The 16,828-nt window shown below is 37.2% G+C and overlaps 3 protein-coding genes across 4 annotated transcripts; 2 read left to right on the top strand and 1 right to left on the bottom strand.

Moving 5' to 3' along the window:
* The first annotated feature begins 3,326 nt into the window (after nucleotides 1-3,326).
* On the top strand, nucleotides 3,327-7,535 carry LOC111780406 (IQ domain-containing protein IQM2). 2 transcript variants are annotated; one of them, XM_023660789.2, is made up of 9 exons: nucleotides 3,329-3,519; nucleotides 4,484-4,970; nucleotides 5,043-5,157; nucleotides 5,248-5,313; nucleotides 5,411-5,499; nucleotides 5,582-5,672; nucleotides 5,765-6,004; nucleotides 6,590-6,691; nucleotides 6,785-7,534. In XM_023660789.2, the coding sequence occupies exons 2-9, from the start codon at nucleotides 4,525-4,527 to the stop codon at nucleotides 7,409-7,411; spliced, it is 1,776 nt and encodes a 591-aa protein (XP_023516557.2). In that variant the 5' UTR covers nucleotides 3,329-3,519; nucleotides 4,484-4,524; the 3' UTR covers nucleotides 7,412-7,534. The 2 variants fall into 2 exon arrangements, with proteins under 2 accessions (XP_086975533.1, XP_023516557.2); XM_087119407.1 differs by having other exon boundaries at nucleotides 3,327-3,519; nucleotides 4,484-5,157; nucleotides 6,785-7,535.
* A 1,859-nt stretch (nucleotides 7,536-9,394) lies between these two features.
* On the top strand, nucleotides 9,395-11,887 carry LOC111779580 (succinate dehydrogenase subunit 6, mitochondrial). Its single transcript, XM_023659646.2, has 3 exons — nucleotides 9,395-9,694; nucleotides 10,665-10,767; nucleotides 11,401-11,887. The coding sequence occupies exons 1-3, from the start codon at nucleotides 9,509-9,511 to the stop codon at nucleotides 11,553-11,555; spliced, it is 444 nt and encodes a 147-aa protein (XP_023515414.2). The 5' UTR covers nucleotides 9,395-9,508; the 3' UTR covers nucleotides 11,556-11,887.
* An 838-nt stretch (nucleotides 11,888-12,725) lies between these two features.
* On the bottom strand, nucleotides 12,726-16,735 carry LOC111780523 (fasciclin-like arabinogalactan protein 17). The gene is made up of 3 exons (XM_023660948.2): nucleotides 15,318-16,735; nucleotides 13,883-13,986; nucleotides 12,726-13,121 (listed from the first exon to the last, which is right to left on the bottom strand). Exons 1-2 carry the CDS (start codon nucleotides 16,642-16,644, stop codon nucleotides 13,913-13,915), a joined length of 1,401 nt encoding a protein of 466 aa, XP_023516716.2. The 5' UTR covers nucleotides 16,645-16,735; the 3' UTR covers nucleotides 12,726-13,121; nucleotides 13,883-13,912.
* Nucleotides 16,736-16,828: the final 93 nt, after the last annotated feature.

Raw genomic sequence — 16,828 nt, 5'->3', positions numbered from 1 at the left:
CATTTTTCCAGTACTAACCGGGGCTATTACCATGTTATTAACCGGTCGAAACTTTAATACAACCTTTTCTGATCCCGCTCGAGGAGGAGACCCCATATTATACCAGTATCTCTTTCGATTCTTTGGTTATCCGGAGGTGTATATTCCCATTCGACCTAGATCTGGTATCATCAGTCATCATCGGAAAAACCAGTTTTTCAAGTATATAGGCATGGTTTATGCCATGATCAGTATAGGTGTTCTTGGATTTCTTGTTTGGTGATGATAGTGGCGATATTGATGATAGTGATAATATCGACCGTGACCCAAGTGGCAAGATAGGAGAAGGGTGGGTCAAATTGTTTATTTATTATTTTTTTTTTATGTAATTAGTTTACTTCAAATAAATAAATAAATAAATATATATGTATATATATATATATATATATATATATATAAAGTTAAATTGTAAATTATTAATTATATGTAAATGTTACTCCATGCTCAAAATAATTATTAGATTTAAAAAAGTTAAAAAATTAACGAGATTAAATGATTTTTTTTTTCAATTCAACAATTTTAAGCGATAAAGATTGAACCATCGATTTTTTAGATGTTATTTTATATCTTATCTACTAAACCATACTGAACGACGTAAAATTTAATATTATATGATTATACAAACTACACGTATTTATTATTATTCTCAATAAATATGAAAATTCGGGAATTTAAATTTTCCAACATTTAATTTTGTGACGCATAAATATGAATTGAAAAAATTAATAATTTAGGAGACCAATTTAGATTTGTCCAAGAATATAATAATAATAATAATAATTAATAATTAATAATAAATAATAAAATAATTGGTTTGGCAAATGTTTGACCAATGGGGGACAGAGTACAGGTCACTCCATAGACCATGACAAAAATATAGAGACAGAATATGCATCAATTTTGAAATATCAATACAAATTTTCAAACAAACCCTTTTTAATTTATATATTTGCAAACCAACCCCTTTTCTTTTCTTAATTACCACGATCCTTTAGATCTCTCGAGTAGGAATAACGACTCTCCACAATGGCACGATATTCTCCACTTTGAACATAAGCTATCGTGACTTTACTTTTGGTTTCCCTAAAAGGCTTCATACCCATGATCATTCCCTGAATTAGCCAATGTGAGACTCCCGGCATTTACATAATATAAGTCCACAAATCGAGCGTAGTTAATACAAACCTTGTTTCGAACAAAAATGTATAAGACTCTCGAGAGTTTTCAACTGGTGACTTTTTGAACTCATACGTTTTAGAGAGTTGTGTTGTGAGTTCGTGATCGGTTGTTAAGATTAGGGTTAGGAAAATACGGATTTGTATAAATCATAGAAATAAAACATGAATTTGTATAACTTGTAGTGTAAGCTAGAATGCGTTACGAAAAGGGTTTGAGCGTTACGTAACGTACAAGATGGACAAATTCATAATTTACGATCACGAGTAAGCTAACATATCAATTGCGGGAACCCACATCGATTAGAGAGGGAAAACAAACATTTCTTATAATAGTGTGAAAACATCTGTCTAGTAGACACGTTTAAAAACGTGAATTTGTATAACTTGTAGTGTAAGTTAGAATGCGTTACGAAAAGGGTTTGAGCGTTACGTAACGTACAAGATGGACAAATTCATAATTTACGATCACGAGTAAGCTAACATATCAATTGCGGGAACCCACATCGATTAGAGAGGGAAAACAAACATTTCTTATAATAGTGTGAAAACATCTATCTAGTAGACATGTTTTAAAACCGTGAGGCTGCGGCGATACGTAACGGGTCAAAGTAGACATTATCTACTAGCGGTGGACTTGGATTGTTTCGGGTTTTTAAAATCTCGACGTGTGGATTTACAAAGTTGTGGAAAAAGGGCTCAAATGACAACTACTTAGTCAACATGAGAATTTAAACGCTTTAGACTTTCTTGACTCTTCACCCTTTATGGTTCTTAATTATACACATCACAATCCTTCAACTTCTCTGGTTTTGGTTTTCAGTCAACTTGTGGGTCGTCCGACAACAACCTAAGGAAGCTTCCTACGAGCTTCCGAAGAAAAAACAACTACTAATTCATTATTCAAATCAACCATGTTATATTAATATTCAATTTTGTTTGCTTTATCGATAACGAGCGAGATAATCCCGATAACATCGTTTTCTAAGTCTATCAGGTATCTACCTTAAACGTAACTCACCGAGTCATTTGACTATGACCTCGTTCGAATGAGAGTGACACTAAGGATATCAAACAATGTACTACTTATATCATTTTCTCGTGGTTTAATCATAAGAACTCCAACGTTAACCTGTTCGGGTGAAAATTTTCCTTAAAAGCATATAAGTGAGAAAAAAAAAAAAAAGCTAAAATGACTCGTGTTGGTCTGTAGGAATAATGTTTACTCTTAGAAGTAGCTCAAGATAAGTAGGTAACGTGATCATATCGTAGTAGATGCGAGAGAATCTCAGAGTCATGACTTTACTTGTAATTCAAGTTATAATAACTAAGAACGAGTCAACCATGCATGTTTTTCCCTTGACTAACATTGGAAATGTCCCTATCTCTCAACCAAACAACGAGTAACAAAAAAAAAAAAAAAAAAAAAAAAAAAAAAAAAAAAAATCTTATAAAGTCAATTTTAATTTACAATTTTCTTTTAAGTTGCAAATAATTTTTTTATCTAATATTTTCAAATAAATACCCATTTATCATATTTTAATGAAAAATGAGATTAATAAATTATTATGGTCACTAATAAAATTTATAATTATAATTATATATATATATATATTGATTTTTCTAGATGTATTACTTATTTATTTATTTATTCATTTTTCACTATATTTTCAAAATTTACTATGTTTATTGAAAATAAAATTGTTTGATTATAATTTAACTCACATGTATCTAGTTATAAAACATATTTAATTTATTTTTAAAATAATTAATAGAAATTATTTATAAGAATTAAAAATATTTTAAAATAAATTTATGGACAAAAATAGATTAGTTTCAAAAAAACATAAATAGAAATATTATTTTATCATTTTTGTTACGTCTAAAATGCTTAATAATTTTAATTTTAAAAAGTAAAAAAAAAAAAAAAAAAATTAATAAGAGAGAGAATTATATATAAATAAATAAATAAATAAATAAATAAAAAGAAATATTGAAAAAAAAGGGAAAAACCAAGATATGAATTGACTTTTATTCCAAGAATTTAAGAATTTAAAATATGGTTTTGGTGAGAGTACAATTTGGTTGGAAAGTCGCGTCCTCGCCGTCCTCGCTTTTCTACTCTGCCCCGGTGGAATTGTCTCTTTCACTCCCTGCTTCCGCCTTCTCTTTTCACTTCCCTTTATAACCCCAAACTCATCGCCTTTCTCAAATCCTCTTACCATTTCCCTTTTCGAATCTTACTCATTCGCTTACTTTCTTCACCAATCCAATACCTAAACCCCTAAACTTGTCACTGATTCAGGTAAATCCCTCCTTCAATGGCTTTTTCTTCGATTTTTTGTGGTTTTCTGATGAAATGGGCACTTCCATTTCTCTGTTTTGCTGATGTTTTTGGTAATGTAATGCTAGATTCTATATGGATTTTGATTTCTGGAAATGGGTTTGTTCATATTGCTCTGTTTTCTTGTTTTTTTTTTGTTCTTTGTTCTTAGATTGTGGTTGTTTGGATCATTAAGAATCTGGGTTTTTCTTTAAACGAAATGGGTATTCTGTTCATGACTTATTCTGTAGATCTTCAATGCTTCTTCTTCGATTTTTGTGCTTTTCTGATGAAATGGGCAATTCCATTTCTCTGTTTCACTGATCTTTGTGGCAATGTACTGCTAGATTCTGTATGGATTTTGATTTCTGGAAATGGGTCTGTTCATATTGCTCTGTTTTCCTGTGTTTTTTGTTCTTTGATCTTAGATGTTGGCTGTTTTCTTGGTTTTGATGGTTGTTTGGATCATTAAGAATCTGGGTTTTTCTTTAAACGAAATGGGTGTTCTGTTCATGACTTATTATGTAGATCTTCAATGCCTCTTCTTCGATTTTTGTGCTTCTCTGATGAAATTGGCACTTCCATTTCTCTGTTTCACTGATCTTTGTGGCAATGTACTGCTAGATTCTGTATGGATTTTGATTTCTGGAAATGGGTCTGTTCATATTGCTCTGTTTTCCTGTTTTTTTTGCTCTTTGATCTTAGATTGTGGTTGTTTTCTTGGTTTTGAAGGTTGTTTGGATCATTAAGAATTGGGTATTTTTCTGTTCCTGACTTATTCTATAGATCTATGGTTCTAGCCGCCAATTTGTTCTGGTTTTAATGGAACTATGCTTGTTTGTTTGCTGTTCATGTGTATTGTTCTTGGATTTGAAGATCAAGAGAAAACCCTTTGATTGTGTTATGTTTTTCATTCTCATTTCTGGGTGGATTCTTGTCGATACAGGAATAGTGTTCATAATCTAGTTCTTGCTGAACTTTGCTGGAATGGGGGCTTTCTTTTCCTGCCCTTTGGCTAAATACATTGATGTGGAAAATGGTTTAGAATCCATCACTGTGAAATCCATCAGTTTCGGAGACGACGAAGTAAAAACTCCGGTTCGATCCATCAGTTTCAATAGTAGAGATTTGGAGCCTATGGTAATGAAATCGGTCGGTTCGGGGAAGATGACATTAGAAATATCCGTTAGCTTCAAACGTAGAGAGTTGGAGAAGATGGTATCACTAGAGGAAAACTTGCTTGTTGTAGCTGATAGTCCAAAGAGCAAAGAGATGGAGATTCAATCTCCTAGATCGGAGTGTCGTGATCGTGATGAGATCAAAACGACGACGAATTCGAAGCACATGGCTGCAATGAAATTGCAGAAAGTTTATAAAAGTTTCAGAACCAGGAGGAAGCTAGCAGATTGTGCTGTTCTTGTAGAGCAGAGTTGGTATGTGTTCTTGCTTGTGTCTTTGTTCTTGATCTATATTGAGCTTGTTCACAATTGTTGTCTTTGTTTCAGGTGGAAACTCTTGGATTTTGCTGAGCTCAAGAGGAGCTCGATATCGTTTTTCGACATAGAGAAACACGAGACTGCCATTTCGCGGTGGGCTCGAGCTAGAACCAAAGCTGCCAAGGTAAACTTCGACATGTTTTTATCAGCTCTTGTCATGAACCTACGAACACCTCGAAAGTTTCTAACCATATGTCATAAAACATCATTACAGGTCGGAAAAGGCTTGTCCAAAAACGACAAAGGTCAAAAGCTTGCTTTACAGCACTGGCTTGAAGCTGTAAGTATATCGAATTCGAGACATAGATTGTTACATAGTTCCTGTTTTCGGTCCCCAACTCGGCATCGCTAATTGTTATGTCTATTTCTTTCGACAGATCGATCCACGACATCGATATGGCCATAACTTACAATTCTATTATGCTAAATGGCTTCATTGTCAGAGTGGACAACCCTTTTTCTATTGGTAAACATTCTTTGATCTAAATCTTGAAGCATCATTACTAGAACTCGGGTTTTCGAGAAACTAAAAGTTTCGAGTTAAACAGGTTGGATATAGGAGAAGGAAAGGAAGTGAATCTTGTTGAACAGTGCCCGAGATCGAAACTTCAACAGCAGTGTATCAAGTACTTGGGTCCGGTGAGTCCTTAAAACCCGAGTCGAAACGTTATTTATTTGCGTAATTTGTGTTATATATGGAATGTTGAATCATCCATATGTTTTTCTTTCAGCTGGAAAGAATGGCTTATGAAGTTGTTGTGGAAGATGGGAAGTTCATGTATAAGCTATCGAGGGAGCTCCTCGACACGACCGGAGTCGATAAGCACGTGAAGTGGATATTTGTTCTCAGCACCTCTAAAGCGTTGTACGTTGGCAAGAAACAGAAGGGTATGTTTCAGCATTCGAGTTTCTTGGCCGGAGGAGCCACGTCCGCTGCTGGAAGATTGGTTGTCGAAAATGGGATCCTAAAGGTATAGGTCATAGAGCTTGTAGAATTTTCGTTCTTCGTTTCCCTCGTGAGTTCCTACCATGTAAATAGCTTGTCTTCGTTCTTCGTTCTTCGTTCTTCGTTCTTCATTCTTAGTTTCCCTAAAGGTACAAGTCATAGAGCTCGTAGAATGTTTGTTCTTTGTTTCCCTCGTGAGTTCCTACCTTGTAAATAGCTTATCTTCGTTCTTCGTTCTTCGTTCTTCGTTTCCCTGAAGGTACAAGTCATAGAGCTTGTAGAGTTTTTGTTCTTCGTTTCCCTCGTGAGCTCCTAAATAGCTTATCTTCGTTCTTCGTGCTTCGGTTCCCTAAAGGTACAAGTCATAGAACTCGTAGAATATTCGTTCTTTGTTTCCCTCGTGAGTTCCTACCATGTAAATAGCTTATCTTCGTTCTTCGTTCTTCATTCTTCGTTCTTTGTTCTTCGTTCTTCGTTTCCCTAAAGGTACAAGTCATAGAGCTTATAGGATTTTCGTTCTTCGTTTCCTCTCGTGAGTTCTACCGTGTATATTACTTATCTTCAACCTTAAAAACGTTCATTTAACGAAGATTCACCGTCTTTTGAACAGGCAGTTTGGCCTCATAGCGGACATTACCGTCCCACGGAAGAAAACTTTCAAGAATTCATCTCTTTCCTTACAGAAAACAATGTCAACCTCACTGATGTAAAGGTAAGAATTGGAAAATAAACCTCTAAGATGTTCTTTTTCTAATGAAATCAATGCATAGATTGACATGGTTTTTGTTTGTTTGGTTAAACTCAGATGAGTCCAGATGATGAAGAAGACAATGGACAACAAATGCCAAAGAACAGTCACCATGTTCGATTCGGCTCAACCGAGGAAGATTGGGTTCAAAAGTTGAGTGGTGGTCGAGACGACGACATAGCAGAGCTCATTGCTGAAGAAACGACTGGCAAGAACTCGATCACGTCGACTGCCAAGCTGTTCGAGCCAAAGAGGTCGATCAACCTGAGTAGAAAACTAACCAATCTTCACATACCAGATCGAGGTAACCTGATCGAGAAACTCGAGATGGAAAATAAGTTAGAAGAGGAGAATAGAAGTTGTGAAGTAGAGATCATCCCAGATGAATCAATACTGAAAAGAATAAACTCACACAAAGAAACCAAATCATACCAACTGGGAAGGCAGCTATCCTGCAAATGGACAACAGGTGCAGGTCCCCGAATCGGGTGCGTTCGAGACTATCCCGTCGAGCTTCAGCTCCGAGCAATGGAGCAGGTGAGCTTGTCGCCAAGAATGGTGGCTGCTCGGTCCGAAATTCAATGCTCGCCTCGGATCGCGAGTATGCTGAGCCCAAGGGTGTGTAGGGCAGTTGACATGATGCACCAAAGAAATACACAGACTTGTTCCACAGTTGATTCCTAATTATTCTATTCATTTGTTGAGAAAATATGATACAAATATTTGTTATTCTTTCCCTCTAAAATGTACATAAAATCTTTGTTCTAATGATATCAATGTTTCTTGTGAGAAATTAAGAGATCTTCGATATACGATGACTTGAAAAATTAGATCAACTCAACCCGTTTAGTAAGTTTATGGGTTCGGTTAAAACTAGATTGGGAAGATGAACCGAATCAATATGAATTTATTATAAATTAAAAAAAAATATATATATTTTTACTTACAAATACATTACAAGGTTACAAATGGTATTAGAGCTAGACACCGGGTGGTGTGCCATTGAAGACGCTGGCCCCGAAGGGGGTGGATTGTGAGATCTCACATCTCTTTATAAGGGTTGGAAAGGACGTTGGGCGCTGGGGCCTAAGGGTGGATTGTGAGATCCCACATCTCTTTACAAGGGTTGGAAATCTCTCCCTAGAAGCCCGAAGAGGACAAAATATATATCTACTAGTTGTGGGCTTGAGCTGTCCAAAGAGGACAATATCTACTAGCTGTGGGCTTAAGTTGTTACAGTTTGAGTTTGACAATATCTACTAGTAGTAGGCTTGAGCTGTTATAGTTTGAGTTGGACAATATCTACTAGTTGTGGGCTTGAGCTGCCCAAAGAGGACAATATCTACTAACTGTGGGCTTGATCTGTTACCGTTTGAGTCGGACAATATCTACTAGCTGTGGGCTTGAGTTGTTACCATTTGAGTTTGACAATATCTACTAGCTGTAGGCTTGAGTTGTTATAGTTTGTGTTGGACAATATCTACTAGTTGTGGGCTTGAGCTGCCCAAAGAAGACAATATCTACTAACTGTGGGCTTGATCTGTTACCGTTTGAGTCGGACAATATCTACTAGCTGTGGGCTTGAGTTGTTACCATTTGAGTTTGACAATATCTACTAGCTGTAGGCTTGAGCTATTATAGTTTGTGTTGGACAATATCTACTAGTTGTGGGCTTGAGCTGCCCAAAGAGGACAATATCTATGAGCTGTGGGCTTAAGTTGTTACATTTTGAGTTTGACAATATCTACTAGCAGTAGGCTTGAGCTGTTATAGTTTGAGTTGGACAATATCTACTAGTTGTGGGCTTGAGCTGCCCAAAGAGGACAATATCTACTAACTGTGGGCTTGATCTGTTACCGTTTGAGTTGGACAATATCTACTAGCTGTGGGCTTGAGTTGTTACCATTTGAGTTTGACAATATCTACTAGCTGTAGGCTTGAGCTGTTATAGTTTGTGTTGGACAATATCTACTAGTTGTGGGCTTGAGCTGCCCAAAGAGGACAATATCTACTAGGTGTGGGCTCGAGTTGTTACAGTTTGAGTCGGACAATATCTACTAGATGTGGGCTTGAGCTGCCCAAAGAGGACAATATCTACTCGCTGTGGGCTTGAGTTGTTAGACAATATCTACTAGGTGTGGGCTTGAGCTGCCCAAAGAGGACAATATCTACTCGCTGTGGGCTTGAGTTGTTACGTTTGAGTCGGACAATATCTACTAGCTTTGGGCTTGAGCTATTATAGTTTGAGTCGGACAATATCTACTAGTTGTGGGCTTAAGCTGTTACCGTTTGAGTCGAACAATATCTACTAGCTTGTGGACTTGAGCGGTTACAGTTTGAGTTGAAAATATTTAAGAACAATTAGGTTGAGTCTAAAAAATGTCTCAACCCGACCAAAATTCAATTGATTAATCTCGTAATTTTTAATTTTTTCAGTTATCGATAGACAGGTTAGAGATTAGAATCTTAATAATAGATAAAAAACTTAATAATAGATAAAAAAATATATGTTTTTGGATTTCCTTTTCCAATTTATTGGGAGTAATTTTTAAAATTTTGTAATGGGTATTATATGGGCCGAAATGGTAGGCTTTTCTATTGGGCCTTGCGTTGGCCCAAAACCATTGCAGCCATTAAACGATCTTCATTTTCGTCACGAACACAAAACAAAATGAGCTCTGAAGAACGAGATTGCAGAGCTAGAACAGCTAAAGGATTCTGGTTTCAATCGGATTTGGTTCCTGAAATCTCATTCCTAATCTGTTTTTTGCCGGAAAAGTTATGGAAGATTCGTCGTCTCAATCCTTCTTCAGGAAGCACTGGGAAGATTACAAGGAATTTTGGTCGGAGAGATTTTCGATCCTCGACAACTATTCTCCATTCGTCCAGCGCGACAAGCCACTTCCTCCATGGTCTAGCTCCGATGTCGAGGAATTTATTGATTTCAACCCCGTCCATGGCCCCGCTGTAATTCATCCTTCACTTTTCTTTTGTTTTACTCCTTTTACTTGGTGCTTGTGAGTTCTGTTCTGTTCTGCCATTGCGCGTTTCTGCTTGGAGATGGAGCTCCCTGGAGCCGCGGATCAATTTCTTTCCGTTTGTTTCGTATTTGTTCGTCTTCTTTCACTGTGTTCTTTGCTTCATTCCTTTTGTTCTCTGGTAGTATGCACATATCTATCGTTTGTTTTATTACTTTGTTTTCTTGATCGATGCATGCCAGTTTGTGTTTCGGATGATCTCTCTGGATTTTTCTATATCTTGATCCTGCAGCTTTGAGGGCGAACATTTCCAACTTGAGATTTATTATTAGATTGCTATATCTGAAATTAGATGTGTTCGTTTACACTTTCTTCTCTGGATATTAGGTAATAGAGTTGTTTTTCCTTCTGAATTTGGGATAATCTGACGCTTCCTGGCCCGAGGATTGTTGATGCACAATGGCTTAAGTTACAATGTTGTGTGCCTCGTCTCCCTACCCTTCTCGTGCTGTATTGCTCTGAAATTACTTGAAGGAAATTCATCTTTCTTTTGTTTTCCATTAATCGTTATTGGAATGTTATCATTTCTACTATCAAATTGATGCATTTTATTTCTACTATCATATTGTAATCTCCAGTTTATTGTCAGTTAGTATCTACATTATGATACTGCCTGTAATGTTTAATAATTCGATCATGGATTCATTATATGATCTCCCTTGCCTTCTTAAGTTCTACTACTTGGCCTGTTACACGTTCTTCGGGATGAAATATCAATAATTGCTTAAGCAGCATATGTCCTTAAGACTGGCGGGTTAAGAATGGTTGTCATTTTGTTTCACATTTTTCCAACATAGCAGGATGGCGAAGGCAGATACCTCAACTTTCTGTGATTGAGAGTTCTTGTACATGCTTTTAGATTCTTCCTCATTCATTAGCTGCTTACTGTTCTTTTTCAGTTGAAGACTGCCAGAGAAGCTGTGAACTTTGGTCTTACAGGAACTGTTATTGGAGCTGTATCAACTGCCGGTGTTGCATGGAAATACTCGAGAAGTTTACATGGTATTCAACTGCCTTGTCTTTCTACTTAACTGCTTCTTATAAATAAATGAATATCTGTAGCATGCAAACTATTAGTTTACTTTACTACCGATGTTGTGGCGGTTGTTTCTTCTCTTAGAATTTTTAAGTATCACGTGGTTCAACGATCTCTGCGTCGCTTCTCATCAGTTCACATTCCTTTTCATTATTTCCATTTTTATACATTTTTATGCCATTGGCTAGAACCTTCACAATACTATACTATGCAGACAACTCAAATAGGTCATGGGTTTGGTTGACATGAACATATACTGGCCTAAAATAATTCCTGATTTACTTAATAGGGTGATATTTTGATTAGCGTCTAAAGTTGAAACGTGTAATGTCCTGTGGTAGAATCCTGACAACCTCAAGGCTCAAATTCTTGATTCCAATCTAAAAGAGTTGAGGAGCTGGCTTTATATATCAAGACCTCAGGAATCTTTTTCTATGTTTAAATCTGTGTCAAGGAAAACCAAAAGGCATAATAAGTGTAAGGCTAACTAGCTTAGCTTGTTTAAATGTTGAGCATGAGCATTTGTTGTTCTATGTATAAAGATGCATAAATTGCTCGTAATATACTGGCATGCTTATGCCATAGATGTGTTATGACAGGCGCTGGGCTGTCGTTACTGGCGGGAGGTGTATTCGGTTGGACTTTTGGCCATGAGATCGCAAATCATTGGTATCAACTTTACAGGGTGGACACCATGGGGGCACAAGTTAAGTTTATGGAGTGGTGGAGAAACAAGAATGAGGGACATTTTTAAACTCCGAGTTGCAGTTGAAGCAGGTACCACGCCGCTCCCATTTAAAATAAAAATGAATGTGCAACTTTGTTGAAATTCAATGGTTGATTGGTTTGTTTTGTGCTGAACTCTTCCAACCCAAGTTGAGAAAAGGACTGTATCCCTTGTTTTTTTACCCCCAATATCTTCTGGAAATGATTGATTCATTTGCAAGCTGGTTAGGAATGTAGCCATCTTTACCGAGTACCTTGAATCTTGGGTGTTAAGGTCTAAAGCATCCATTATTGGTCCATAATGGATACATACATCTGTCCTGTTGGAAAGAATTATTTGTGTGTCAATGTTGTGCTCAATCAAGAATTGAACCAAATCAATTTAAGTTTTTGCAAAAGAAGAATCGAACAAATGACTACTTGGACACAACCAACCAGTTTAGTTCTACTTGTCTTATTGGGTTCATGAACCTAAGAGGAAGAACCTTGGGATTAAAACCAAAAAGAGAAAGAGAAGACGAAAGGATGGCGTGCGATAGGTTGTTCGTTGTGATGACATTGTTGTGTGAAGGTGAGGAGCGAGGTGGAGGTACAACATATAACGTTGCTGCGAGGGAGGTGAGCAATCAACATGACGAGCACAAGGAGAGTGTGACAAAACGAGGCAAACATTTTAGAGAGACATGTAGTGTAGAAGTTCAAGCCTACCACTAACAAATATTGACTTGCTTTTTTCTCGATTTCTACACAGAATATTTCGTTCCCGATCTGGAATCTCATATTATAGCATCTTTTTTAAGTGGGATTTACCAAAACAAAATAAAAAAGTATAAAGGTCCTCAAAAGATTAGTAAGAATAACATTACAATATTCTTTTGACCCAACTCTTAAAAAAAAAAAAAACCATTCATATACTTTAGTTCACTTCGATCTTGTATTTTTAAAAACCAAAATAATCGTTTTTTAATAGTATAACAACTCAAATGAACAAAAGTTGAATGTACAAAGTACAGAAAACACGTCGAACAATATAACTTTTACTTCATAATTCAATTAACTATCGCTACAAAGCTGAAGATGTTTTCCAAAAAAAAAAAAAAAAGTGAAAAATAAAAAACATGTAATTTTGAAGTAAATAATAAAGTTAAAAAGGGAACGTGTACGCAAAGTAAAGATTAATGTGATGATAAGAGTGATAGAAGAGGGAAAAATACAGCTTTATTGTGTTGCACAAATTTCAGCTTTCAAATTTATTATGCAGTGGGGGAATAATACACAACAAGACGTTCCACCCCATCTATGTTTGCCCATTTCAACCACCTTAAGCACTCATCAACATAAGAACACTAAATTATAAAGAGGAAAAAAAAAAAAAAAAGAAGAAAAAATCTAAGGAAAAAAATACAGTTATGTACTGAATAGTATAGCTGAGGATTGAAATTCACAGTGGATTTTCTTTTCTTTACTGAAGCTCACATGAAAATAATGAAAAAAAAAAAAAAAAAAAAAAAGGAGAGAGAAAAAAGGGGATGGAGATCATCCCAAGTTTACCCATTAAAGGAGGGCTACATCTTCATGAACAACATTTCTGCATCTGTGTCAACAAACAAGAATATCTATATTAATGAAATTGCATTCCACCTCCTATTCGTCTCACAAAACCAATTTCCAGTTATAGCCCAAACCTACTGATCACAAATATTGTCCTTTTTGGCCCATTACGTATCACAGTTTTAAAACGCATCTACTAGAGAGAAGTTTTCACATTTTTATAAGGAATGGTTCATTTCCCTCTCCAACCGATGTGAGATCTCACAATCTCCCAATCCACGCCTTTGGGGGTCCAGCGTCCTTGCTGGCCCATTGCCTGGTATCTGAATCTGATACCATTTGTAACACTATGTCTGCTATGCTAGTAGATTGTGAGATTGTGAGATCCCACATCGCTTGGAGAAGGGAACAAAACATTCCTTACAAAGGTGTAGAAACTTCTCCCTAATAAACACGTTTTAAAATCGTGAGGCTAACAGCAAATGTAACGGGCCAAAGCGGACAATATCTACTAGCGGTGAGCTTGGACCATTACATTTTCAGAATAAATAAATAACAATACGAAGTGGTTTAGGTTTTAGGTATTCTTTTTTTTAGTTCAACTTTAGGGTTAAGGAACTTGAATTCATATTGAAAGCACATTGAAAGCACATGCCTAAACTATAGCTGTCTTCTTCAATGTATTGAGCCTTATATTCTTTAATAAGTAATCCTTTTAATGCAGATCCCAATTTAATATCCCTTTAACTTATAGAAGACCAGCAAGAAATGAGTAAAAGAGAGAAAAAAAAAAAAAAAAAAAACCTGTCTCTTGGAGGAGGGGGGGAAAACTGTTCATTGGCAAGTTGTGAAATGCGAATCCTGGCCAAAGGCTCCTAGCATCCGACATGCCACTTCAAGCAATTTCCCTGCCATTGTAACAATAGAAACAGAAGAACAATTTTAAATCCTATTTACAGCCTCCAAATTTTTACATGCCTGTTTAATAACCATTTATTTTTTTAGTTTTTCACAATTAAATTTATAAACATTACAAAAATATGAGTTCCTTTGGTTTATTATCTACTTTCTGAACTTAGATTCATAATCAAGTTGAGTTTTGAAAAGAAAAGCTTGTTTTTGTTTTAAAAAATTGACTATGAATTCTAATTTCTGTATGAAATATGAAAATCAAAACTAAAATAAGGCCTCAAATTTTAAATGTTTGTTTAATTACAAACTGCAGAAAAAACAAAACAAAACAGATGAATGCGATGCTAAGTTTATGCTAAATGATTTAGTAGAAAGAACTTTTATATAAAATTCAATGAATGCTAAGAGATCAAAATAAAATAAGAATAATTAAATCTAAAACTTATGAAGACGCCAACAATATTTTAGGTCAAGAGGAATAATATGTAAAAGGAAGCTTAATGGGCAAAGGACGAGCATTTTCTTTCCTCCACCAGCTGTTGTTTTAAATGTTTTTCTCTTCAAAGGGCCCCATTCCTTAGAAAACCCATAAGATATTCTGAGTTCACCAACCCAATTAATTATTTCTGTTGTCCTCATACTTCTTTTCTCCTAATCACTTTTTTACCTTATATTAAAAACAATTAAGAGAGGAAAAGAACTTCTTAATTAATTTTCTAGTCATTTGGTGATTTTGATAACTCAACAGCCACGCCATGATAATTCCAATCTAATGTACATAAAAACAAACAAAACCCACATGCATATAATTATCACAAGAATTCAAAGAATAATACAAAATAGAAGATGATCTTAGTGAAAATTTTTGTTCATAATGTCTTTAAGTCGAGCTAATCTTTCCTTTTCCCCTTGCAAAAAACCCTAAGGAAGATCTTAATTTGAATTTTTGTTTTCATAAGATTATCCAGACAGATTCCAAGCAAACCCATTGAAGAAACTCGATATCTTTCATCAAAAGTAAAGTTGAACCAGAAAATCCGTTTCAGAAAAGGCCCATCTCAACGGATCAAACTTTGCCATCAAATCCCCACTTCCCAAGCAATTCCAATGAGTGAATTTCACTATACACCTTCTCAACACCGAAAAAATTGCCCCAATTTATCAGTAGAATCCCTAATCAATCCGGCGTCTAAACCGGTCACCGGAATCAGACAATTAGACCTAGGAACCGCCATGGAAACCGACGCTACACTAACAAATCTAACAATTGATGCAAGGAAAATGTATTGTAAAACGAAAAGATGCTGAAATTTAACTTTTCACGTACCTCTCCTTGGCTTGGCCACTACCTTCACGTGTTGAACTGTTTTTGCCGACAGTTTCGCTTCCGTTTCCTCCAGCGGGAACAGAACTCCGTCAATCCCCTGCACTGAGATACGGCCGTCGGTGTAAATGTCAGGGTCGAACAAGTACGCCGAGCCATCTCCCTGCCCAAACTTGACTGAACCATCGGCCTCTTGCGCAACCACTTTATGCGGCAGTCTTAAAGTGTCGTATCGGACTTTTCCAAATCGGCGAACCGCATTGTACATACTCTCCTCCGTCTGATACTCTGGAATCAAATGGTAGTACATAATTTGTTCCGGTGCCCCAGGCTCGCTCAGTTGGTCCGTCGTCAGTTTCGCCATCGCCTCGTCGTTCGGTGCCAAAACGGTCAACACATAGCCCTCTGAAACTAACCGCCCCATTTCCGTGGCTAAGGACGTTAGATTCACTAATATGTCCGCCATTTCGTTGTATCCGCCGTAGTGTAGAAGAGTGTGAATGAAATCTTTCACTTGCCGCTCCCCGTTGAAGTGGTGGTGAGGACCGCCTGGTCCCGGCGCGGGAGCCGGAGCCAGCGACGGACCTGGAGCCAATGCGTCGTATATCGGTAGGGACGGGGGAGAGCCCGGTTCGGCTGGTGGAGCCGGCTTCTTCAAACGGTGAGTCCTCGGATCGACTTCTGGTGCTCCTTCCGGTTTCACGGCGGTTATTGCCTGAAGATTCCGTCGGCGGTTGAAATCATCCTGTACGGACTGAGGAATGAGCAGCCTCTCGATCCCGTGGATGACGCCGTCGGGCCGAGTAATGGCGTCGGCTTGAATAACCTTAGCGAGATCGACGGTTCGTTCTCCCGTGCGGTGGTGAGTCAATCGGAGGACATGATTGGAAAGCGTCTGGTGACGAATCGACTCCGCATTCCTCGGCCACTCGCCCGATCCAATCCGAGACGGAATGACATGAAACTTCAACAGCGTCTGAAGCGACTTCAAATTCCGCGGCTCGAGAAGAAACCGCTTGAACTCAGGGTCAAGATCGCGCTCCAAAGCTTCATTTAGCGGCGCAAAAATAGTCAAATTATGATTTCCAACAGCATCTTCTAGATTCTGCAACAGCAAAGCTTTCTCAATCAGCTCTGCAAGCTCGGTATAATGCGAGTCCAGTAAAGCGACGAGAACCGAGTTGGAGTTAATCTGGCCAGAGGAATTCGCAGAAGGAGACGACAGGCGAGGCTTCGAATATTCCGGCAACGCAGAGGAAATTCCAAAGAAAAGAAGGAGAGAAACGAATATGAAGTAGAACTGAAACGCATCGGAGACGGTCGAACCCATGGCGGATTGCGGCCGGAGAATGCGGCGGGCTCCGGCGAACAAAAGAGGGAAAAGCTTCCTTCTAGAGGGAGAAGGTAAAGCCAGTGTGATAGCTTGTGAGAGCAATTCTTTTTCGTGGGTTCTTTATTCCTTTTTATTTATTTATTTATTTATTTTTCAGAGCTTATTTTATAATTTTATAATA

Source organism: Cucurbita pepo, chromosome 18 (genome assembly GCF_057944985.1).
Source record: "Cucurbita pepo subsp. pepo isolate OVF chromosome 18, ASM5794498v1, whole genome shotgun sequence".
NCBI lineage: Eukaryota > Viridiplantae > Streptophyta > Magnoliopsida > Cucurbitales > Cucurbitaceae > Cucurbita > Cucurbita pepo.
The sequence above is the reverse complement of the archived record's forward strand: the minus strand, read 5'-3'. Positions and strand labels throughout refer to the sequence as shown.